Here is a 26,731-nt window from a genome sequence, read left to right as displayed (position 1 = left end):
TTTATAAAACTCATTTTTATTATGCTTTCATAATTTATCATAATAGAGATAAAATGCAGTTCGACTGTATGTATCTATTTAAAAAGCAAACTCTATTCAGTATATAGGGATTTACATCTCAACAAGGATGCTTAGATGAATCAAAAGTTGGAATTAAGATTGCCGGGAGAAATATCAACAACCTCAGATATGCAGATGATACAACTCTAATGGCAGAAAGTGAAGAGAAACTAAAGAGCCTTAATGCGGGTGAAGGAGAGTGCAAAAGTTGGCTTGAAACTCAACATTAAGAAAACTATGATCATGGCATCCAGCTCGCTCAATTCCTGGCAAATATATGGGGAAGAAATGGAGGTAGTAACAGATTTTATTTTCCTAGGCTCCAAGATCACCGCAGATGGGGACTGCAGCCAAGAAATTAAAAGATGTTTGCTCCTGGGGAGGAAAGCTATGGCAAATCTAGACAGCATACTAAAAAGTAGAGGCATCACCCTGCCAACAAAAGTCCATATAGTCAAGGCTATGATTTTCCCACTTGCAATGTATGGCTATGAAAGTTGGACCATAAGGAAGGTGAGTGTCAAAGAATTGAGGCCTTTGAACTATGGTGCTGGAGAAGACTCCTGCGTGTCCCTTGGACTGCAAGGCGATCAAACTGGTCAGTCCTAGAGGAGATCAACCCTGACTGCTCTTTAGAAGGCCAATCCTGAAGATGAAACTCAAGTACTTTGGCCCCCTAATGAGAAGGAAGGACTCACTGGAAAAGAGCCTAATACTGTGAAAGATTGAGGGCAAAAGAAGAAGGGAACGACAGTGGCTGGATAGAGTCACCGAAGCAGTAGGCATGAGCTTAAATGGACTCTGGGGGATGGTAGAGGACAAGAAGGCCTGGAGGAATGTTGTCCATGGGGTCACGATGGGTCGGACACTACTTTGCAACTAACAACAACAACAAAGCATGCTTAGAATTCCACTTGTGGAATTCTTCCACTGTTACTCTCTTCTGGGTAGTTAAAATAAGGCTAACATTTTAGAAGCAATATTTTTAAAGGAGGAAAAAAGAGAAACAGTGATCTTACTTTCTTCTTTTTTTTGTGGTTTCCCTAATATACTAGGTGATGCAGGAACATTGCTTTCCCCCTGGTTGTTGGATTTTACCAAGTGATGCTGGCCCCAGTGAGCGACACCACGGCTTACATCCAAGGTCAACTGAATCATACGGTTGAGGGCTTGCTGGATATCATCCAAACTGGGCACCATCACCTGAAAATAGAGGGGGGAAAGCTATTTTTTCAGAATGGTGGATTGATTAGCACCATTGGTCACCAGCTCACTGGTACAAAATTATGTTTCAATGCAGTATGTGTAAACAATGAAATATTAGATCTGCACTTTCAAATGAAGTGGCAAGTTTTCTTCTATCAAATGGAACATAAAAGCTGCAATTTTTCCAGGTTGCAGAGAAAGAACCCAAATCTTAAGGGCGTTATGATCCATCACAATACTAACATGCAGGGTTTGAGCTAGAGAGCAGATTTTTGCAAATGAGAGCTGTTCGCACAAAGTTTCTCTCTACATCTGCCCTTCCTATTTCTTGCAGAAATAAAGACAGCACTGGAATGGAATGGAACTTCTATTATAGTTCCTTCTTTTGATTTCTGACATTACTAAATGATGCAATAATATGGTATACTTCACTTACTCTAATAGACAGCTTCTAATTTTATTCTAATCTTACTCTAATAGACATATCATGCAATTTTAATTCTATAAATTAGGAAACAGGGTGTCATCCAGTTCTTTGCAGTTCAGTTGTGCCTGGAGCTTTTGTTACATTTGTATTTCAATGAACTGACTTTGACAAGAGCTGAAAACAAATCCCGAAGCACCTTAATGCAAATTTATACAATATGAGCTTTCATTCACAAATCTTCTTTTACAGCATGCATGAAATTGATATTTCTATTTGATATTTGGGTATTTAGCACTATATTCTATTTAAATATATTTTATTCTTTTAATTCATTTTTGTTCCAGATCAGCTTTCCAACCTTCTGATCTCTTCCTGAATATTTCATATCCATCTGTGTATTGTCTATTGCATCATCCAAGCTTTTATTAACCATGTTGAGTAGCAATGCGCATGTAACATAGTCAGAATAAATTAACAGATTATGGATTACTCTGTGATTGCAAAAATCACGTATAACAAAACCACTTACCACATGAGGAATGGCTAAATGCACTTCAGCTTTCAGAAAAGTAACAACATCTTCAGGTTTGACTGTTGTCTGAGGTAAATAAGGCAACCGTCCAAAGTTGCTGGAGCTGAACAAGAAATGAAGATTAAATCATTTATTATATTAAACACAAGAATTCAGGGAGAAAGGGCTATCATAAGCTCCTCAGAGGAATCTGTTAGGCCATTGTGGCACTCACAATTCCCAGGGTGAAGATAGACCATTGATTAAAGCTTATTTTATGTTTAATAACTAACTAACAACAATTTGTTTAATAACAAATAACATTTCTATACCCCTATATCTAGCACTATGTTTTCTGTGCACTTATTAGTTTCATAAAGATGAAATATTTTGAAGCAAGATTAACTTCTGGTAGCTACATAGACCATCCAAGGAAGGATCCATCTCACTTGCATGAATCCAATTTTTAATCCAAGGTAGTTTAAAAGTTCAGGTATTGCATTAACAGGTCTACTAAAGAAGTCATAAGTGACTTTTCACCATATGCTAAGCCATAGAATGGAGATTCTTTATCATGATCAGCACACACAGCCAAAAATCCTTGTTTTTTAATGGAAGTCATGGTGATAACCTCCTGGATTAAGAAAAAAAATCTGAATATATTTACTGAATACCTTTGCCCTTTTGGTTAAAAAGCAAATGGTCAAGGAATGGCAGGTGAAGTTAGGAATTCAGGGATTTGTTTATTTCTTGTTATTGAAAACTTTATTAGTTGTTAAGGAAGCATTCAGCTGGAATTTACTCATTTGTTCCTTTCTGCTGGTAGAAACAAAACTGCCAAGTGTATCAGGGCAGGTGGGAAAAAGGCAAATTTTCACTTATATCACTTACCTTGAAACAAATACTCTTCTTTTAAGAGCATCTAAGGATAATCGTGTAGTTTTCTGCAGGCTATCCAGCAACTGATGACTAAAATATGCAACTACCTCTTTACATTCCTGCAGTTAAAAGCAGCAGTTTAGATTCATGTCAATTACATATCTGTTCAAAACCATTCAGCAATTTATGTCCTCTAGCATAACCTGTGAAGGTTACTGATACTGAATTTCCTGCTGAAAACAACATTCCTATTTTTAGCTAAATGGACCACAAGAAAATCTCATGTAAGGCAAATAAGACTTGATTCAGAGCTCACCAAACTGACAAAAGCTGGTTTTAATAATGGAATGAAAGCACGGCTAGGTACTAAGCATGGATCTAAGTACTACTTAGAAGATATTGGCAGGAAGGAGCCTCAGACAAATACTTTCTTCTCCTTGTTTTTATATTGACTAGGATAAAGTTCAGAATTAAGTTTCACCAAGTGAAAATTGGATGAAAAGTTTCTAGCAAAAGTGAAGGAGGGGTTGGTTTCAGCACCTCTCCTCTTTGTGACTTTTCTATTTTAAATCATACTGTACTAGCAAGATAATTCTGCATTAAATTTGTCTTTAATTTTGTTCAATTAAAGCAGTTTCACAGGATGAAATATAATATTGGAAAGTTAGAAGGACATTCAACAATTATCCTGATAAATAGTGCAATTGTTTTCAAATTCTTTCCATTATTTCAGTACATTAATAGGTGATGAAATACCTTTTTAAACTCATCCTCTTTTTCACTGTCTTCAGCTTCTTCACTACTAATCATAATTGAAGACCCTGAAGAGAGTCTCTCTTCTTCTCCACCTCCAAATGCTACATGTTTTCCTTCTATTGCAAATAAAAGAGAAGTGGATTCATTCAATCAACAGTCATGTGCATAAGTTCATATAGTAAATATAATGGGAGATTTTGCCTCCATTTACACATTCAATCTAAGGTTTCCACAGACTCCTAAATAGATAGGTAGAGCTCAATACATATTGCTCCTATCGGTAGTCAGTTAAGTGGCAATTTAGATTTATTGGTCATATTATTTGAGTCTTTGACATGAGCGCTGATGTAAATGTTAAGAGAAACATAAAACTGGAGCAGCAACTTGAGAGGAACAATTGATTCTACACCTAAGAAAGGAAAACCCAAATGATTCTACTCCTGCACTTGATGACTTAGACACATAGCTTATAAATATAAGAACTAGTATTATATTATATTGTTATAACCTTTTCACACAAACTTTGTATCCAATAATACGACATAAAACCCAGCATTTGGAAGATAGTCTGTTCCCCTTAATTGGGACCAGCACAGCCTGTAGTCCAGGGGTATCAAACTGAAGCCCCGCGGGCCGGATCTGGCCCATAGGATGCTTAGATCTGGCTTGTGGGGCCACCCTGGAAACAGCGAACGACCAGCTCATGGTGCCTCTGCCAGCAAAAATGGAGCTTGGGAGAGCAGCAGAGCACTCGGGCCACCACAGTTGCCTCTGACATGAGTGACATTGAGCTGGCCATGCCTACCCTGGCCATATCCACCCACCCCCGTGCGCAAGGTTAAACACAACCCTGATAACCCCTCAATAAAATCAAGTTTGATACTCTTGCTGTAGACACTGAGACTTGATAATTCACCTTGTCAGACTGGGGTTAAGATGAATACTTGGGTGTCTTTGATATATTGATGATAGCCTGACTCAAAATTATTGAATGTCCTCACTTATTAATCTCAGGCAAATATTAAACAAGAGATGGGAGCATTGACCCTGATCCATCCTGAATTTCAGAGTTTTCTAGCTCAGTTTCTCCCATCCACTGCCTGCCAACACTAGTCAGAGAGCACCAGAATATTATTCATCCCATCTTATTGCCATAAGTAGTCCAGAAAGATATCATGATTTTCCATAACTATGTGCCACTTGTGCTCTTTCTACTTGAGCTGTATTTTCAAACTTGCAAGATTGATGTCAGCCTTGCGAGTAGTCCAGATAAGAAATTTAACCAGATTAACAAGTACTAGCTCTACTTTATTATAAGGTTACATTAAAAGAATCTTATAGATTATGAAAGTACATCTTTCCCTCTTTGGGACATATGATCAATCCTTGTGGTTCTGGCCATCATTGCATACTGGTTGTCCAATTCACATTTACAACATTGCAGGGAGCTGTGGTCACATGATTGCCATTTGTGACTTTCTCTGCAAGCTTCCCACAAGAAAAATCAATAGGGAAGCCAGCCAGAAAAGTTGCAAGTCATTCTGATAAGTCTCCCAGGCTTACCCAGGCTTGCACCTCACTCCGCACCCTCTATCTCCTAGTGTTCCTGTGCTCATGATGCTCCATTCCATGGGCTTCCTGCACTCACACAGCACCACACCCTCCCACCCCACGGCCTTCCTGTGCTCACACAATGCTGCAGCAGTCCCATCCTAGAACCTCCCTCCCAATTTCCTGTAGCATCCTAGGATTTCTTACCTGAGTATACTGCCAGATAAACAATTAAGTGTCTATTAAATACAAGCCAGAATTAATATATTCCAGGCAGCAAAACTTCTTGTTCTAATGACTTATAATAAAGAGTGTGTTCTTTGTTATGCTTCCAAAATTAGAATCACAGAAAAATACTATTAATTATTAAAATCACTATATACAAATAGAAGAAGTCTTGATGATGATATTAAATTCTTAAAAGGTGAAGGGAACTTTAAGTAAATAAATACCTGGTGAATGAAATGTTTTGGCTGCTGGCTTTTTAACATGTTTAACTTCATAAATGTGCTCAAATATTGATATGAGTTCTTGTACGGCATCTTCTATATGCCTACTTTTATTGTTTAATATTTCAGCCCATTCCTTTGTGTGTACCTGTTTAAATACAATCACAGTGTCTTATTTATTTTACTAGACTTTTACATAGCTTTAATCATTGACTGGACAACTTGAAATCTTTATGCACATAAACAAGATTAAAACAACCAAGCTCCTTCTCGGCAACATTAACACAGATAACCTATACTGGGGAACAAAGTCAACTGATATAATCAATATTCATATGTAGGAAAAATGTCCCTCAGAGCCAGACATGATTGACTTTCTGAATTCCAAGTGTGATAAGGCAAATTAAACATTCAGTGAGACGCTATTCCGGAATAAAGTGCCATAGTAGATGACATTCATGGCCCTAGAGAGAAGCCACTCTTTCTCATCTCACTGGACAGGTAGAAACTGTTGGCATAACTCAGTCTATGAGATATCTTGACCCTGTTCTCTGAAGGTGAAATTCATTGAACTTGGAAGCTGAGTGCAGCTCTTGAAATAGATAAGTTACATGAGCGAACAAAGGAAAGTCCGTAATTATTTAAGCTGTTCTATTCAGGAGCAGCTACAGTTTCTAGGGGCTTTCAAGGGCAGCTCAATGTACATAGCTTAATTACATCCAATCCTAAATGGGAGGTAACTAAGGCACAAGCAGTTTTCCACTATGGGAGCAAAATATGAACATTTAATAGTGATGGCATTATTAATTATTTATTATATGTACCTATACTGTCATGTATTACTTCTATAGATATAGTCTGATACTGAAGCTCTTCAACTTGCCTAGATCACTTTTGTGGATGAAGCATCAATGATTTCATATTTACTAGTGCAATTATTTTCTGCTATTTGGAATATAAGGGTTTCAAAAATGAATAGCAGTTATGTACTTGAAATAAATAATAATAATTAGAACTGTGGTAAATTCAAAGGAACTTCTAATAATAAGCTGAAGCAGATTCTTTAGGACTGAATATATAATCATACAAGGTGAAATAAATATCCTACAAAGTAAATTTCTGCAGTTATTCAGCATTTTAAAGCACTGGTCTTTCATCAACAGAGATGACTAAAATGTACATACATTTAGAAAACGTAAATTTCAAGCAAATCAATAAAACTAAAGGGGAAATATGCTGGTATAGAGATGCTTGCCATCTTGTGGGAAAGTATGAAAAATAGAATTCTTTAGAATTCTAAAGAAATGTTTAAAAATTCTCACAGCTAAATATCTAAAATAGTTCTTTACAGAGCCAACATTATGGTTATATACACATTCCTCACCAACAGAAGAATGGCTAAAAACTTTGCTTACCTCATTGCGTGACAGTAAGTCCTCCACTTTTGTTGCACTTTCAGGTAGTATCAGAAGCAGAGTATTTGATATATCCTTCAGTGTTAAGTCAATCTGCATTTCACACAAGTCATTAATCTGTATTAAAGAAAAGATCATTAATCGATTCCTTGTTAGGATTACATAAACATTTTGCTTGAATTTTTTTTTTAAACATAAACTTGGGGGTAATAAGAAGTTCCACTAGAAAAACATATAGTACAATTAATCAATTAGATTAAGTTTAAAAAGCTGTGATTGAAATCCATACAACATAAAAGATTTGCTCCAATCCTTCAATAAGACTGTAATGTAATTGTATTAAATAACAATACAGTAAATTAACTATACTGTTCTTTCGGTCTTATGACACTTATGACATCTTAATTTGAATTAAGCTGTAGAGCCAACATTCAGCAACAGAATGCATGCTTTGCCTTCTTGGGGCCCAAATTCAATCCTTGATGCCACTAAACATACCTTTTTCAAAAGCTGATTAAACATTTTTATAACTTCATCAACATCTTGAAAGAAGCTATTTAATGTCAGAGAAGACCAAGTTAAAATAGTAAGCCCTTGCCTCAGTACAGATTCCACCTAGTAAAAGGAGAAGGGGAAAAAAAGAATTATTAGGACTATAGTAAATTTTTAGCATCTCATAGATTATACTGCACTAAACACCTTTAGTGACTTGATTGATCCAGATGAGTTTCAGAGGAAGCTGGTGGTATGCCTGTCAATTTGCCACACAGTCCGCTGAGGCCTTGGATACCACCTAGAACAGGAGGGCTACCAAGGCCTTCAACCACATTGAACCTATGCAACCTCTCCCTTCTCATGGTTCCCATCATTCATCATGGAGAAAGGAACTGAGGGAGATGAAATAAAACAAAAGACATCTAGAACATTGCTTTTGCACAACAAGGGATAAACAACATACACAGGTTAGAACTGCTGTTGAGGCCTACTTTGTGGTGATAAAGGTGGCAAAGGGGTAATAGTTCTTCACCCTTATTGTGCCTACAGATAGCTGTCCTGCGGTCCATGCTCAAAACTATGTTTTTGGGTAGAGGGGATGTTGAGAGCCCCTTGTGGGGCTATGTGGAAGACAGTGCTCAACTCCTGTTGGATAAATCACTCAAATTCATTCTCAGCTGGATGTCAGCCTTGTTGTAAATCCCAAGGAAGTCTTGCCCTATTTTATGGAAACAGTTTGAACAAGTTGCATCCGAGAAAGTGGACAGGGACCTTGGGACTCTAAACTCAGCCACCTGCTCTTTTATATCCATGGCTCTTCTACCTTATTAAAGTTGCTGGGAAGGGGGTGTAATCTGGGTGGGTTCTGATAGTGGTAAATTCCTCCTTGGATGAGGAATTCATTCCTCTGCCTCTTAAGGAGGTGCTAGTTCATCCCCTCTTCAAGAAACCATTGCTGGACCCCAATATAATGAACAATTTTATCCAATATCTAACCTCTTTTTTGGGGTGGGGAGATAATAGAGAAGGTGGTTGTATACAGCTTTAGAGGACCCTAGATGAAGCAGATTATCTAAATTCCTTACAATTAGTAAGGGATGCATGAATATGGGATAGTAACAGCATTGGTCATGCTTTCAAATGATCTCTTGGGTAAGGGTTGTGCATACATTCTTGCTTTCCTTGACCTTTCAGTTGCTTTAGATAAGTAAGTATAAGTATAATCTTTATTGTCATTGTACTTAAATACAATGAAATTGGTTATTTCAAACTTCAAACACGTACAAACACACACACTAAAAGTAAAACTAGAGGTGCTTGTAAATAGAGAGTATCTTCTAAGGTATCTTGGAATGTTGATATTTCAATTGTACAGAATTTCAATACACTTTTTCCAACTTTTTAATTTTTTTTCTAATCAGCAACTACTTGTCTATTGAAGTATTTGAGTGTAAAATTTGACATTAGAATCTCCTTTGGAGCTCAGTGATCTTTTGGAAGATTTTCCGTGTTTTTCCATTTCTCTTCAATGGCTTTACAGATGTTATTATAATATTTCTTCTGCCACTTCTTACAACTCCCTGAAATCTTTTGTCAAGTTGCTTCCTGACACGTCTGTTTATATAGTTTATATAGCAAAAGGTATTTATTTCTGTTTTCATAAATACATTTTGTCCAAAATGAATATTGTAAAATTTAAAACAATTTTCACACAAATATAAAGTACAAAAATAAAGCAATATATTGAAAGTTTAACTTTAACTTTTTTGCCATTAATGGCATAATAAAAGTGATAAGGCAGCATCCTAGAAAGTACACTGCAACTGCCAAGACATAATGTAATCAAGAGATGAATATCTGTATGTATACTAGGCAATGTGTTATGCATTAGGTCATCACTTCAGAGATATTTCCTTACATAAACAGAAAAACAGAATGATTATGGATGGGTAAAAAAGCAGCAGGAATGGGGGCAACTTCCAACTTAGTGCAGCTTCCCCATTTAGTTTCCTTGTGGGTTAGGGTTGTCCTAGCCCTAACCCTTGTGGGAAGCATCAGAAACCTCCCTCCCTCCCTCCCTTCTCTGCTCCCTTCCCTTTTTCCCTCCTTCCTCCCTTCCCCTTGTTTCCTTCCCTCTCCTCCAGTCATACTGTCACTATCTCCTTCCTCCTTTTTCCTCCCTCTCTTCCCTTGCCTTCCATATCCTTTCGAGAAGGAAGGTAAGTAACTGCTGCTGGGTTGGGGAAGGAGAGAGGGATTGTGAGACTGACTGGGAAATTGTCACATAATGTTGGAAATGAAGATTATATGATTGCAGCAGCAGCAGCAGTGCACCAGTGCAACAGCAACCAGTAGCACTGAAGAAGCCACAATTTTCCCAAATATTATTTCATTGAGAGTCAAGGATGCTGGATTTTGGACATAGTCTGTAAGTTAGGCCATTTGAGGTATTTTAGTTCAAAAATTGCACCACTTCTCACAGTTAAAAGTCATGACAATAAGAGTTTTAGTAGTATATAGATAGCTATCCTAATATACTGTATTTTTTGAGGTATAAGATGCACCCTTTTCCCTCAAAAAAGAGGCTGAAAATCTGGGTGCGTCTTATACACTGAATACAGCATTTTTTGCCTCATGAAACCCTGCCCCCTCACCAAAATGGCCATGCAGAGCCTGTAGGAGGCTTTCAGAGAACTCCTGGGGGCTGGGGAAGGCAGATATGAGTGAAAAATGGTCTGTTTTTTGCTCAATTTTGCCCCCAGCCCCCAGGAATACTCTATAAGCCTCCTACAGGCTATGCATGCAATTTTTGTTACCAAAAACGGGCCCGTTTTCATGAAAAATTGACCTTTTTTGCTTGTTTTTGGAGGGCATCTCCCTAGGAGCACTCTGCAAGCATCCTAAAGGTTATTCATGCCTTTTAAAAAAAGAAACGGGCCTGTTTTCACAAAAAATGGGCCGTTGTTGGGAGGTTTGCAGAGTGCAAACACTTTTTTTAAAAAAAAAGTTGCCTCTTCAAAACCTTGGTGTGCCTTATACTCTGGTGCGTCTTATACTCAGAAAAATATGGTACCTTCTTCATTTTAGGTCCCATCAAGTTGACAAACACGGTTGGAACCTCTTGGCACAAATTTTCATAGCAATGTAGAATGTTCTGTGAATTAAAATAAATGTTCAAGATTTAACTTAAGTTTAATAGAAATTAAAATATATAATGAATTTCCTAAAGCCTTCAGCCTAGGCAGATTTCTGTGTAAAAATATACACATTTTTTTTTTAAAAAATCCTCTTCTGGAGCAAGCTTCAGCTATATATAGTCAATCAATTAACAGCTAGTCAAGATATAATGCATATAATTTTCAACATTATATTGCACTGCTCTGAATAGCATTAAAGATATTCTTGGAAATATCCAATGATGAGAAAGTCCTTATAGCATCAAAGTAACAATATTGAAAACCTGAAAAACTATTCTCTCTACAAGTTTAATGACCTCTTCCTCAGCAGCAATCCTGATATATCTACCTCTTTTTACTGTATTTTAAAAAGCTGCAAGCTTTCGAACAGTCGTGCTTTGAACTCTGTATTCATGTATGAAAATTATTGCTGAGCTATTCTGACATTTTTTATAGATACACATTTCTCAATTAAATGTCAGTTGAATGAGATTGCTCCTCCTTCCTGGCAATACATGTGTATCCCAGCAAAATGTAATTTGCAATTAAAGTATTACCTTGGCCCCTTTTTGTTTTTTCTCTTTTTCTTCTCTTGTATTAACATATGCTCAACATATGTCATGAAGTCTCCTTAGTGTATACTTTACATCAAGATAAGTATTTGTTTGAAAAATCAACATACTTCTTCTTTACCTACCTCCAAGCATAATTTGTTTCCTTTTATTTCTCCTTCAATTTTGACTATCCTCTTTGCCTGCTCTGGTACCTCTAGGGCCATTTTTATCATACATTTTGTTTCTCGAACAATCTCTAAAATCTTGGGATCAAAATTTACCAGTAGCTTTCCAGTTTCAGGGTGACGTACCAATAAGGTAACCTGCATTGCTAAAGTCAAATATTGTAATTAGAGATAATTCCCTAAACTAATGAGACAGCATAATGTTATTATTCAATAGTTTGCAATGGATTAAATGGCTTACCATACTCTAACTGTGAAATCTCTTTCATCCACGCTGTGTGATAAAGTACTTCAAACTCCACCAATACATAGGAAATTTTATTATATAATCGAACAACTGCTTTTCCTTCCACACTTGCCAAAATATCTGAGTTTTTCTGTTAAAATAATGATAATGAAAGAGCTACATCTTTAAAATGTAGGTGAATAAAATACTTTTGTTTTTACTAAACAGTACATTCAGAATACTTATCTCTCAATTTTACCTGTAATCTTCCAATGTTTGCACTTGAAAAACCCTTTCAATATTTTATATATGCCAGTAGTTCAAACTATTTCTTCTACGGTTAGCATCACACGTTAAATTAAAATAAATACATAACAGTGAGAAACATAAGCATTTTGTTTCCTGGAGGAATATTTAAGGAAATCCAATGAAATTTAAGTTGCCTGGGTGTTCCAATTTGCACTAAAACAAAATAAAAATTACACTTGTCCCAGGCCTTTTGAGACCTACGGCCCAATGCAAATCTTAAATTGGTTAATAAGAGACAAATCAAGAGCTTGGATTGCTTTTATCAGTTTAAAGAGAGCATGTGGTCTCCATAATGAGCATGGCACACACTAATTTATCTAGGAAGAGAGGATGCACTTCCCATTGTTGGATATGCAAAGCAGGGATAGAATAACCATCTGTGTTGGAGCTGCTTTAATTTGGATTCATTTATTGCCTTGCAGGTTGGGACTCAGTGGCTTGTGAGGCACCTTTGAAATGCGTAATTCCATGTGGAATCTATAATATATAATATAAAGCAAAGGATCATCTTCAGCATGATCATAGAATAAGGAGGGAAAGTTAAGCTTTTTCTTCTTAGCCAGAATCACAATGAAGTGAAATTCATTCTAAGCTAATATTAAGAAGAAAAAAATAATTCCATGGGTCTCAATCAGAGCCAATTTTGTAAGACTAATAACTGCATTGAGGGGTGGCAGCTTTTCAGCACAATTAAAGATAACAAGAGGTAGACACTGCAGGGTAATTCAAAATTGTTCTTCCTTCCCTTGCTTTGAAACATGTTTTCACCAAACTGTAGAAAATAGGGAACTTGTTGGATTAGGGAAGTAAAACTTTAAAACAAGCTGGCTTACTGGAGCTTCTTTATTGCATCTGCCAAAGAAGACTTGACTACCTAGCAAGCTGGAAGTCTGAAAAGAAGTCCGTATTAAGGGGTGAAGATATTTTGCAATATTCTGTTGCATAATCAATGCAATTTATTACCCCAATATAAGAAAAAATAATAATCCAAATCTATATGAGAATAGCCGTGCTTCCTATCTGAAATATTTATTTTCACATGCAATCAATTTTTAATGAGAAATAATTTGGACAAAAACAGCTGCCACCATTAATCACACAGCGTCTAGCATTGTCCTAAACATCAAATCTGCTGAGCTTGGCTGTCTGAAGAGATGCCTGACAAAAGTGAATCTCTGCAGACATAAGGAAAACAAAACCACACGCCCAGATCATTTTATTGGCGTTTTCTAGCAGCTACAATTTAAAGACCATGGTTAATATAGTTCTGTGGAAACTTGAGTGTAAACTAGATAGAAGGGATATTGCTTTCAAAGCAATTAAACACTGCCCTCTACAGGTAATTCTAAATCATTTTACCCAAATTCATAGCCAGCAGCATCAATATGGAAAGACTGTGAGAAGAAACAAAATAATAACAAGCAGTATTCTCACTGGACTATGAAATATATTTTGAAAATCATGTGTCAGCCTTGTTGTTTACCAATAACTGGGTGATGACAAACTTACATAAAAATAGTTGATTGGTTCACTTATACGCCTGAACAGTTGTCTCACCCACAGTATCTTTCCTGCTACCGGGGGCATGTTTCGAGCCAGGGGAGGATTATCCTTTTGTATCTGATAAAGCTATGATAAAACAAAGTCAAGTGTCAAATGAGAATATCATTAATACTTGAGTTACAAGTCACTCCAGAAGCATCTGCATAGGAAGGAATGTAATGTACAAGACCAAACCTCTACAGTTTGATGTACTACAGACAGAATCTTTCCAAGTATATTTGCAAAAAGGTTTGCAAGAATTTCTAACTGCAGTGGATAGCACCAAGTTGGAAGAGGTTGGATTAGACCATTTTAGCTATTCCAGACTAATCAGGTATAATTTTCAGTAAGGGACTAAAAAGGAGAGGAAGGCAAGCTTGCAAGTGAAACATTATATATTAGAGTTAATTTACTTGCTAATAACTATGAGAATGGAAAGTCACCTCAACTCCCTCTTTCTGCATTATGAATAGCTTTGAAAGGATATCACATTTGTTCTCCTTTCCAGCTGTTTTTTTAATTAATAATCTTAACGCTAATCAACCCAGTTGGCATTTCCAAAGTAGGCAATGTGAAATTAACATCTGTATAATATACACTATAATGAAGTACATTATAGACATTTCAGTGCTTCTCTGCCTGTTCTACTGCATTCATAATTTTAGATCTCATTACTAGAAGTGAAGTCCGTGAAAGCAAATTAGATGGTTATTATTCTTTTAATTATTTTTGTCTTTGAATAACTGCACAAATAGCTAAAGCATCTATAGGCGGTCCTTGTTTAATGAACACTCGTTCAGTGGCTGTTCAAACTTACAATAGTGCTGAATGAGTGGTAGTTATAATTGGTCTTTGTGCTTACAATCATCCCAGCATTCCCAAGGTCATGTGATTGCAATTTTCTTTGCCAGCTTCCGACAAACAAAGGCAATGGGGAAATCCATAGGTGATCAAAAACGGCAACCATGTGACATCCTTGTTTAATGACCCATGGTGATTCACTTAAGGATCGCAACTGGGAATTTCAGATTTTTTTTGCTAAGTGATGCAATTGTCTGACGGATTTTATGACGGTGTTGCTTAGCAACAGAAATGCCAATCTCAATCACCATTGTTAATTGAGGACTACTGTATAGTGCCTTTTAAAAAGATATGTGCAATATAGTTTACATTTTAAAAGAAAGTCTACCATTTGATTGTACAGACTGTTCAAATTTAATAAAGTTTTTGTCTTTATTATTTATGTATATTAATATTGAATTACTTATATTCCATGAAATGTGCCTTGTATAAAACACTATCAAAGAAAAAAACATATATGTATAACAGCCCCACATGACTTATTAAAATTTGTCTGTGTGAAGTTAAAGTATGTGCCACAAAATTATCACTTAAAACTGATTCTTCCAACAAGTAAGCCTGTTCAAATGAGCAGATTCTGTTCAATAGAAACACATATTAAATACCTTCTTAATTGATTCAAGTTCGGCAACGTAGTGCTGAAGAATACGCCCAATTGTATATGAAATTTCATTCTGAAGACATGGCATGTTCAATTTCTGAAATCTACAGAGATCATATTCAAATACATAAAGGTATGGAATATAATACTGTTAATATAATCAGACTGAAATAAAAGGATTTTTTTTTATTTTAAATGATGCAAAGTAGGCTATAAGAACAGTAAAAACTTTGCTTCCATAAGATCAACTGAATTAATTTGTTGTAGTAAAATCCACAAAGGTCCTATCCCATTATATTGAAAAAGACAATTATTACAGCATCAACTTTTATAATAGTTTCATAAAGGGCATTTAATAAAGATTGTTCTTTTCGAAGGAAGCTGTCAGTATGTTAGCTATGCTAATCATAATTATGGAGAACTACCAGATAGGAACTACAAGCATCCAGACAACCTTTAAAGACAAAGACTTAGAATTTTTGCAGCTAATATCTGGTAGCTTTTATTATGTGTTGTTCAAAAAATATATACAACTAGCTGTACCCGGTCACGCGTTGCTTGGCCCAGTCTGGTTAAATGGAAAAAAGAAAGAAAAGAGAAAGCACAAGTTTCCCGGCAGAGGTGGCCCCCATATGGAAATGAGCCACAGTAGCCCCTGCAAGAGTCACCACATAGATTGCTTCCACAAGTCCCGGCCTGGCCGAGCTGAGGAGGAGAAGAGGAGGAGGCGGCCACCACCCCTGACCCGGGTTCCCTCAGTGGTGGCGGTGAGAGGAGGTGGCCAGCATCCCCTGAGGAGGAGGAGGAGGAGGAGGAGGAGGAGGAGGAGGAGGAGGAGGAGGAGGAGGAGGAGGAGGAGGAGGAGGAAGGAGCCGCCCCTAGCAATGCGGACGTGAGGCAGCCCCATCCAGTGACGCTGTTGCCGCTGCAGTTGCCGCCTCATGGGGCACCCAGCGGCCACCCCAGGCCCGCGGCGCCTGAGGCTGATACCGCTGCCGCCCCATCAGAGCTGCCTTGGCGAGGCCGTAGCTGGCTCCCTGTGAGGGGAGAGCGGACGCAGCCGGCCGGGCTGAGGAGACGCTCTGCCTCCAGCTCCTCTGGAGCTCCACTGGCTGGGTGGGGGGAGGCTGGCTTAAGGGTGGGAGGAGGCAGCCGAGGGATAGGTCAGGCGCTGCCCCACCACAGACAGCAAAGGCCTGGCAGGAGGGGAGGAGAGAGAGGGGAGGGGGAGGCCGAAAGGCTTCGGCTCCCCTTGGTGGAAATGGTGAAGCTCATCGGAGGAGGGGCGGAAAGGGGAAGGGGTGCAGCTGCAGCCCAGCCACACATATAAAGGGACCGTCGGGACAAGTTGGAGAGAGGCCGAACTGTTCCGAATATACTAAACTCAAGAAATGAACGCTATGGTATAGTGTGTTTTTACCTGTCACAGGTGTGACATCTATATAATATACATATATAAAAACATGTGCGTAGTCGAATGCAATGTTGTGTCAAAATTTCAAAGCAATCGGTGAAGAACTTTAGGAGATTTGAGATTTTGAACAAACAAACATTACATTTTATTTATATAGATTATACATAGTAGTTGTGGTGGAGGGTCAAAAAGTATCAGAGGTTGGGGTTTGAGCCGATGTTGCGACGAGACAACGTGCGATCTCAACACTCTGAGATCGCAGTCGATACTTTTGTCGCTGGGTGATCCAAACAACCTAAACCATACCGCAGAGATGGTGAATAAGAAGAATACATCTGCTGATCTCAGGGACATTGCAAAGTCCCTGATCGATCCAAGAGAAGTTCTTCAAGCCGGTGACAAAAAATCCAGCCATTAGGCTGATGAAGTCAGGGTGGCTCCAAAACGGAAGGATACGGAAAGAGAAAGTGTTTCCAGCTGGTGAGGAATTTTTACCGTTTTAAAAGAGACTGCCTATAAAAAACTTAAAATTAATTTAAATTGGAGAACAGAAGAAATAAGCAGCAGAATTAAATTTGGAATGGTTTTGGACAGTGGGTTATCTTACTTTTAAAACGCTATCTTCATGGATGGAATTTATGCAAGTCTTTTAAAATGAATGGATTAAGTTTTCTTCTTTTTTTGTTACTATTCTTTGTAACCTATGGACTAAAATTCTCCTCTTTCATTACTGTGGGTGTTTTTCCAATTCATTCAAGAATTGGACTTTTTTTAAAAACTTGAAATACAAAAAAGATACAAAAAGAAACAAAGAAAATTGCAACATTGCAACAATAAAACTGCTACTCGGAGGCTGGAGGTTTGTGTATTGGAAACAAAACACTTTTATTTTTTTTACTGATTATCCTGGCTTGGCACTTCAAAGTCTCACAGCTTGTTTATAGAGAGTGATAAGAAGAAAAGCATACAGATCTCCCTTTGAAGTATATCTTTAACCAGAAAAAGGTGAAAATGAAATGTTATTGTGAATCGATGCTTAATCTTGTTAAAACCTTCTAAGCAAGAGCAGCAGTGTTTGTTAGCTGGAGAGAATGGCACAATTTCAACAGCAGAAAGAAGTTTTAAGTCTGCAAAAGATATTCTTAGAAATACAGAAATTATCAAATTGACGGGAGATGATAGAGAAGAAGTTGGAAGACTTAGATTCAGTTAAGTCTTGATTATTGGGGGGGGAATGATATAATAAAAGGATATAGTCAAATAAAGGAGGGATAATAATAACAAAACATATATATATATATATATATATATATATATGTGTGTGTGTGTGTGTGTGTGTGTGTGTGTGTGTGTGTGTGTGTGTGTATGTATGTATGTATGTATGTGTACAACGTAAGGAAATTGGATATAAATTGTAAACAGTGATTTGGAAAGAAGGATTAGAAAACTTTGTTAGTAAATATTATGGATGTTTAGCTAGAATAGGACATAAGGATTCAGTGTTATTGGAAGATTTTAGAAATAGTAAATGAAATGCCAGTATGTGGTTATATATTAAATCTTGGTATATTTTATGATGAAGGACGTTTAAACAATTATAATCAAATGAAAATGGAGGTATAATGATGGTAACATGTATAAATATCTGAGTTAAAATACCTGAGTTAATATGAATTATATTTGTTGACTGTGGAAGAGATGCACGTAGGCCTTTTTGTAACCAACTGATACACTTTCTACAGTATGTAAAGAAGGATGTGTTGTGTTTGTTTTGAAAATTAAAAAATTAAAAAAAACTTTTATAAAAAAAAGCATCAGAGGTTCAGGAAAACAGAAAGAAGAAATGGGAAAAAAAAGAAGCTGAAGAACATTAAAGACCAAAGAATACCTGATCAAAAAACAAACTTAAATTTTGTTATTGGATTAGGTTTTTTCTACTACATCTAATTTGCTAAATAATTATCTAACTTGCTCTAGCTGAAGGGATATAGTCTAGTGTGCTACCCACCTATAAAAAGGGGGCGGGGGGACAAAATAATATGGGATTGCCTTTTCTAAATCAACTGTGAAGAGACGGTACTTGCCTTTAATCTTTCAAATGAACATAAACTTAACTCTTTACTCAAGTGGAATGCTAATTTAAAATATTTGCTGTACCTCTGAAGCAGCTGGAGAGCATGCTGTGAAGATAAGATTTTTACGAAACAAGCACCCATAAATGTCTGTATTTGGACCTAACAGAAAACAAAACTGACTATTAGTAATTCAGAAATCAACATTCCTTCCTAGAGAGGAAGACAGCCACAGAATAAAAATATACCGTATATACTTGAGTATAAGCCGACTCGAGTATAAGCCGAGACCCCTAATTTTACCCCAAAAAACTGGAAAAGCTATTGACTCGAGTATAAGCCGAGGCTGGGAAATGCAGCAGCTCACGGTAAATTTCAAAAATAAAAATACAGGTAGATAACAATAAAATTGCTTTAATTGAGGCATGTGGAAAAGAGGGTCAACAAAAACATTTTAAAGTCAGGTTTTCTTTTTCTGATAAAGGAGAGGGGCAAACATTTTTTTTTTGGCGTTTGGTCCGAAACGATCCAACAAACAGATTTAAAAATAAATTACTATGTTCCATTTACACTTTAAAACAAGTCTTTGCCTATAAAACAGCAGTCTGGCGCAGATGGGAACGGAGGGCCGCTTCTTGGGCTGGACAGGAGAGGGAGGCAGTTTGCAAAGGCAAAAGGCAGAGAGAGGGGAGGGGAAGAAAGCATACAAACTTACGTGTTATTTGGTGTAACACTGTCCTTAACACAAACCATGACTTAATAATTATCTACTGGGCAAATGTCGTCTTTGCACGGAATAGTTTTTGGTTTTTTGGTTTTCACCCTCTTTGGTTCGGTGGGGGGAAGGAAGGCCGGGAAGGGCCCGAATGGGAGTTCTTTACATAATAAGCCTCTCCGCTTGCTCGGCTCCTTTCCCTTCCCCCGCTGCCGGCGGTCAAAACTTGCTGCAGTCGTAGACGAAGGCGCCTGAAGGGCGATAAAGGCTTTGGCTGGAGGGAAAGGCCATTTGGCAGCTGCTGGCCGCACCGCTGCCGTTGCCGCCGGGAGAGTTGTTCAAGCCCAGCCGCTGGGAGGACTTGAACATTTCCCTTCACTGGAGTATAAGCCGAAGTGGATTTTTCAGCCCAAAAAGTGGGCTGAAAAATTCGGCTTATACTCAAGTATATACAGTAATATTTTTCAGATAAAGTCATTGTTTGAGGAAAGAACAACTTGAGGTAAATAGAGGTGGCAAGAATTTCCATTTTTAGGCTATACCACCCCTCCTTAAGAAACCTTCATCAGATCATACCTACCTAGAAACATCTGTCCAGTTACTCACCTTCCTTTTAGGGAAGGTGGTGGAAAAAGTGATTGTTACAGCTCCAGAAGTTCCTAGATGAAACAGATTATCTGGAGCACTTTGTCAGATTTTACGCTAGTTATGGTATAGAAACAGCATTAGCTGCACCTATCAATCTCTGTCAAGAGCAGGATGGAGGTACTCCTTGACCTCTCAGTGGTTTTTGATAGAATCAACCTATGGCTGCTCCTCTATAGGATACTGCAGGACTTTGTACTCTGTTCCTTTTTAACATCTATGCTGGGTGAAAACCTATGTCACCATGGCCTGAGCTATCATCAATATGCCAATGATACTTAACTCTATATCTCTATCCTAAATGTGGAGCTATCATAGAAGACTATATGAAAGTTACAATTGGTTCAGAATGCAATGATATAAACAGCTTTGGAGGCACATGTAACATCATTGTTGCACAAGCTGCACTGGTTGCTGATTGGTTTCCTGGGTCAGTTTTAATGAATTGCTTATTACTATTAATGGCATTTATGACATGGGTCTAAGATATCTGAGGAACCATCTTGCTAATTGTGAGCTTCCCAGTTATGGGTATGAAATGGACAGCCATATACATATAGAAAGTAAAATAAAATAGATTTATTCACTAGCAAAACACGTTAAGCCTTATTGAAAAGCCATATAAACAGCTTGTCAAATCTGGGAGTTCAAGTACAACTCCTCAGGCTAACCAAGGAAACCACAACTTCACAGCCTGTCCTAATCTGAATTAATAATTTTTTCATATTTGAATTGAATTGAGATACTTATGTGACCTACCTCTAAATTTTCAATTTTTGTCATGAAATCTGCAAAGTCTACATCAAATTCTGTTTTCCGTGGGTCAAGGATATCATATTTCTTCTTTTGAACACTTTGGTAGATATTTTTGAATTTAATTGCCATAATATCAATTCCTTCAATGGTAGACATACTCAGTGCAGAAAAAGTCTGAACAATCGTAATCATCTCTGTTATCTAAAATCAAAAAGGTTGTTTTTTTCAAGTATTAACTATGATTTCTTTTAATATTATATTTTTCTTAAATGAAAAGTCTTGCACAAAACCATCAAACAACAGACAACAAAAATCACCCATTACTGTACTATAAATATTGTACAACTAAAATGACTTTATATTTTAAAATATTTTTTCCAGGAAAAAAAATCCTCAATTTTATTTTTCAATTATGGCAATTACAAAGTATAGAGGTAAACTGATTTAAGTAATATATGATTGACAACTATTGTTATGTTTTATCTTAAGACAAACATAAAAGATAAAACATATTTTATCTTTTCAAAGTTATCCTTATATTTATTCTTAATCTGATTTGTATGGTCATCCATTTCATCTAAGCAAGGTTTGCTTGGTACCCAACAGTCATTGAATTTAGTCAAATTTTAAAAACCAAACACTTCAAATTTATTCTGTGCTCCTTGAGACAATAGAGACTTTATCAAGTGTCCACAAGTAAGCAAGGATTTAATATACTTTATTCAGTGTCACATTTTGCTTCATTGCCTAATGGTTTCTTCTGTAAAAAGTTAGGTGCGAAAAGCTTGTCTTTGATAGTGGAAGTGACAGGGCCAATTATTTCTTTTTGGTCTTATTAATTCCTTTTCTTTCTTCCTACCAGGTTTCATTTTTAAAACTTTATTAAGACTTTCTCATTCTTTTCCTGAAATCCTTCCATTTCCACTCTGAACCATTTATTCACACATTGGATTACTAAATTGCAACTATGAAAGACTTTATTTCAGGCTGAGTTCATCTGAGCTATATCCTGAATCACCAAGTAGGCCCAAACCAAATCTACTGTAGTTGTTGTCTATCTCTATATTAATATGGGATAATAGGAATCTTAAATATATGTAACTGTCTTTATAATGGAGCATGTTAAGAGTTCTGTAAGAGGAAAACTTTAGTGAGGAGATTAAGGTTTTGCAAGAGGAAGCTTAAATCACACCTAGCCAAACCACAGAATTGAAGACAGGAAACTTAGATAGTTTTGCAAGTACCTGTGACTTACTAGAAAAACCACATGTTATTTTAGCTTTGAGAGAAGGAAAGGGGAGGGCCTGTGGGGGGGGGAGCCTGTCAGATCTATAATAGTTTTGCAGACGAATCCTTCGGGATTCAGTCTGTGCTTCCTTTGCGACTGAATCTTGTGCAATAAACCTTTTCTGTTTGATCCTGGAATTCCGTGTCAGTTCCTATATTCCATAATAATATGTGTCTGTATTACTGTCAGTTGTTTCACTAAGCCCTTGCTTGAAATAAACCAGGATGTTATTATATGGTTTTCTGCTGAAGCATACCAAAGAAGTTCCATATTTAAAAAGCAAACATTTTTATATCAACCTGAAATGTTATGTCCTTTACCACAAAGAGAATGAGGAACAAGTTAGGCAAAAGACTGAGGCTTTATAAAGAGGACTTACTTTTTCTAGTCTTTTACAGAAAGCTTCGAATTTGCCAAAAATGTACATCTCAGATACTTCAAATGTCTTCTCCCCTGAAGTTTCCAAAATTTGTTTTCTTGTTTTATGAAAACTTTTCTGATATTCTTTAAACAAAAAAATACAGTCCTAAAATGTTTAAAAAAAACCATCATGTAGCAATGACTATCAGAGTGTAATTAGTAAGATTAGCTAGAGGCATAAGCCTTATGATTAGAGTGGATATAAATTCAATAAATTTAATGCATACATATAATTTACTGTAGGAAAAAGCCCACCATTTATAGATTTTTTACAAAGAACTTTTCCAATTAGAACTTTATTTTAGGTTCGTATCTTCATAATTAATATTTTATATGGTTTAATGCTGTCAAGTGAAATATGAAGAAATCTAAACCTGTTTTAGATCATAGGAGCAAGCAGAAGTTTTGAAGATATTTTTTTCTTAGCCTATATAATAAGGTTCCTATACTGATTGCTAATAATTTCTTGCTAATTAAGAGAAAATATTGACAAGATGCTCACTATTTTCTAATAATTCAAAATTGATTTCTTTTAATTTCCAAGCATAAAGACTATGAAGTGCAATGGTGGATTAAATCTCCAGAGGCCTAATTAAGCAGAAAACTCCACATTGGTATTGTTTTTAATAAACAATCAGGTAAATTATGGCTTTGTATGAATTTTGCTAATAGCACTAATGAGAATTCATGATAATAAGTTAGCTAACATGAAAACCAAAATCTTGTTTTATAGCGGTAATACATCATGCTAATCCCATTATAGGGATTTAGTAGGGAACAGAAAAATATACCACAGAAAATATAGACAGCATTACAAACATACCTTAATTTTCTGAATTACTGTTGGAGTATCCTGTTCCCATACACGGCTAAACCCTCCATCAGTAATATATGCTTTACATGCTGTGACCATCTGATTTGTAACCTATTGTATTTTTAAAAAGGGGGGAAAGCATACCTAGTTTTTAACATCAAAGTTCAGCATTTTGCATGTTTCCAGAACCTTGTATATAGCTAGTTATTTAGATGTGTTCTCCCATTAACAGTAAAAAAAAATGCCCAAAGTTTCACAGCAATTGCTAATGACAAACCAAAGGAATCTAATTACCAGTACTTAGGGGGGGGGGGGGCATTCAAAATGTAAAAGAAACTATTCCTACAAGTGCCTTGGTTTGTATACTTTTTTCTGCCTTTTCTCCCTTTCCTTTCAAGATACTATAATGAAAACAAGCTTGCATCAGACTACAGTCTCAGACTGTTCTTAAACCATTGCGTTATGCCTGAGATTATCACAAAAACTGGATAATTTACAGTAAAATTAAAAATCATTATTTTAATACATAAATCCTAAAGACAAGAGGGTGCTTGAAAGCTTTAAAAGTCATACTAATAGACTTACATCTGAAGTACAGTCCACCTTTGATGGCACAATAAACAAAGATGCATTTTCTGCAGTGTGACACCATCTCTTCCTTGCATTTAGTTTTTCCACAATTAAATATACTGTCTATGCACACATATGAAATTAGGGGTCTCCAACTGTTTGGGGCTACTGATTATATTGATCTCCTAGAATGCCCCCTAGCATTCTTCTAACACCCAGAAAATTCTCCCTGGTTTACCTCCCTGCCCTCTCATTTCCTTTGTGCTCTCTTCCAAAGAGATGACTGGATAGCACTGGCTTATTTTAATTTTCCAAGAAAACTTATTTTGTTTGCTGTGGTTGTGGCTGCGAAGCTGGAGATTCGCTTTCAAACATGACACCTTTTAAAAATTAAATGTTTTGAAATGTAATTTTAAATTAAAATTTGAAAAAACAGAGAGGGAGTCTACTTGAAGCCAAGGAAAATAACGTCTGCTAATACTTGGGAAACCTCAGTTGCCCTATTGAGATTTTATATGGCCCTTTGGCCATTTAGAGTGAATATGTATATCAGTTCTTACAATACATATTGTTGTTTAATGATATACTTGCCAGCAGATGTAAAACATTGAAATATACTGTATACATCAGAAAACTATAATCAACACTGAGGCTTGCCCAACATACTTATGTTCAGAACGGTCTCCAGTCCACTGATTAAAAGCACTTACTTTGATAAAAAGAGATGTCATTTTTTCAGAAGTATTGTAATATCTGGAAACACTATGAATCATTCTTATAGCATTAATCAAATTCTGTATTCCGTGGGCCATGGAAACCTAAGAGAAATATTTTGTAGAATTCAGAGTGAAAGATGGCATACTTTAAGCTACCAGAAAGGAATGACAAATGGGTGCAAGAGTGAGATGACTGTTTTCAGAACAAGTCTAAATTCCTAATGCCTAAAATGAGAAGGGCGAATAATTTCTTTGTTGCAGTTAAAAGGCAAATTTCTGGATACAGTTCCTCCCCTCATTTTCTTTGCACCCAAAAAACAGTATTTTAAAAAGTAATTCTTCATTTTGGAATCACTCTTCTAGTCCAAAAATGATTAAGGCAATTTACAATAGACTCATAAAAATAATAAAGCACAACTTATTACAAGTAAATTATAAACTATTTTCTATCAAGTGTCTTCTATTGTATTTCATATGAATGCATTCCAGGTTCTCCTTTCAGTCTGGGTTATACTTTGGATAATTGATTGTTTCTTCCTTATTTTAGATTCTTATCTACAGCCCAGTCTTGACAATTAATTTAAATCTACATCATCAACAGAAAGATGTAAGTCATTAATAATAATTGTCCCTAAAAGTCAGATATTTGTCAGATGACATAATAACATATAGAATATAGTTAGATTTAGAGTCTTCTGCTTATGGTATACATTTCAAAGCCATTTATTTTATTGCATGTACTGTAATAGAAAATGTAACTACATAATATACACAAAACTGCATATTACTGCAGACTTCTTCAAAATTTACTCACTAAATCGTAATTGTAGAGTGGCTGACAAACTTTTTCAAGTGTATATAGATATCTAACATTATCCTTGGATTCATTTGCTGTATCTGTTATTCTGGCATCCAGTTCTCGCCACATCTATAGTAAAAACAAAATATTGAACTTTTAAAACACTGAACTAAATGTGCAGAACATATAGTAAAAATGTAATTACATTGTAGCTATATTTGGAATAGATAAATAAATAAATACATGAATACATAAATAAATATACTTAAAAGCCTACAGATTCAAATTCTTGGTAACTACATAAATTATTTAAAGAAAATTGTTTCAGTTTACCACCAGTGATTGCACTCACTGTGAGACTAGGGATTATACTTCATATGCAGCAAAACTATATTGTTTACTTATTAAATAAATTTATATAGCTCCCAATCTACCAAAATGAAAACTTTTAAAACAACAAACAAGGTTGAGGGCCCATAAAACTGAAATCATCCTTCAGCTACCCCATGTCAGTTCTATCCACATGTTACACTAGTACTTTGGGAAAAAGTTTTAGTATTTTTCCTGAAGGCCATCAGGATCAGGACCATGTATATCAGAGGTGAGGCATTAGATAGGTGCATGACAGAGTAGTCATGCTGACTTTCAAATTGTTCTGAGTGCTGAGGCAGCACAACAATACATTAGGACATTGCCACGCTACACTAATGCACTTATGTAGACTGAAAGGGAATCTTTCATACTCGGGAAATAGTATTACAATGCATTCATGCAATGCTATGCAGCTAATTCAAGATTGTGGAAATGGAATAAAAAAATGGAAGGGCATCTGCTTAAAATGTTGTCTGCTGAGAGCAGTGATAACCCTTTGGCTGTCTCTTCAAACCTCTAGGCCAGAGGGTGAAACTTTCGGCCCATGGGCTAAATGTGTTATATGCTGGCCCTGCCCCCACCTAGTTTAGCAAAGGTGGGAAAAGTACCAATACATCACATGACACCACTGTGATGCCGCAAGTTTGACACACCTGCTCTAGGCTCTAAAAACTGTTCTAATTCAGTCATCAAAAGTTGGACTTGGGATTTACAAAAAATGTTAATACTCATATCTGAGTAAAGTTGCCATAAGTTAGCTCCAATTTTCTGAATGTTAAATTAGAATAAACCAATTGCCCCATATAATGGCAGTAATAGCAAACAGTCAACCAAATCATATTGCTGTCAAATGCAATCCTGGCACTTAGAGAAATAGATGCATTACATCTAAGTGCTAGCTCACACACAGAGACCACAAGGCAATGAATTTAAACCCAATTTTTTTT

The 26,731-nt window shown here is 36.4% G+C and overlaps 1 protein-coding gene across 1 annotated transcript in view; it reads right to left on the bottom strand.

Moving 5' to 3' along the window:
* The window catches only part of DNAH8 (dynein axonemal heavy chain 8), a 153,988-nt gene that overhangs the window by 111,249 nt on the left and 16,008 nt on the right, over nucleotides 1-26,731 (bottom strand). Inside the window, exons 8-25 of the mRNA XM_081940825.1 lie at nucleotides 25,428-25,541; nucleotides 24,608-24,715; nucleotides 23,337-23,438; nucleotides 22,473-22,619; nucleotides 20,809-21,006; nucleotides 18,775-18,851; nucleotides 15,208-15,307; nucleotides 13,709-13,828; nucleotides 11,906-12,041; nucleotides 11,623-11,810; nucleotides 10,823-10,903; nucleotides 7,753-7,869; nucleotides 7,255-7,371; nucleotides 5,843-5,987; nucleotides 3,840-3,955; nucleotides 3,096-3,202; nucleotides 2,223-2,328; nucleotides 1,080-1,263 (exon numbers count right to left, since the gene is read on the bottom strand). Of these exons, the coding sequence (XP_081796951.1) occupies nucleotides 1,080-1,263; nucleotides 2,223-2,328; nucleotides 3,096-3,202; nucleotides 3,840-3,955; nucleotides 5,843-5,987; nucleotides 7,255-7,371; nucleotides 7,753-7,869; nucleotides 10,823-10,903; nucleotides 11,623-11,810; nucleotides 11,906-12,041; nucleotides 13,709-13,828; nucleotides 15,208-15,307; nucleotides 18,775-18,851; nucleotides 20,809-21,006; nucleotides 22,473-22,619; nucleotides 23,337-23,438; nucleotides 24,608-24,715; nucleotides 25,428-25,541 (2,263 nt within the window). The remainder of the gene's footprint in view (nucleotides 1-1,079; nucleotides 1,264-2,222; nucleotides 2,329-3,095; nucleotides 3,203-3,839; nucleotides 3,956-5,842; nucleotides 5,988-7,254; nucleotides 7,372-7,752; nucleotides 7,870-10,822; nucleotides 10,904-11,622; nucleotides 11,811-11,905; nucleotides 12,042-13,708; nucleotides 13,829-15,207; nucleotides 15,308-18,774; nucleotides 18,852-20,808; nucleotides 21,007-22,472; nucleotides 22,620-23,336; nucleotides 23,439-24,607; nucleotides 24,716-25,427; nucleotides 25,542-26,731) is intronic.

This window comes from Natrix helvetica, assembly GCF_964273705.1.
Source record: "Natrix helvetica genome assembly, chromosome: 2".
Taxonomy (NCBI): Eukaryota; Metazoa; Chordata; class Lepidosauria; order Squamata; family Natricidae; genus Natrix; species Natrix helvetica.
The sequence above is the reverse complement of the archived record's forward strand: the minus strand, read 5'-3'. Positions and strand labels throughout refer to the sequence as shown.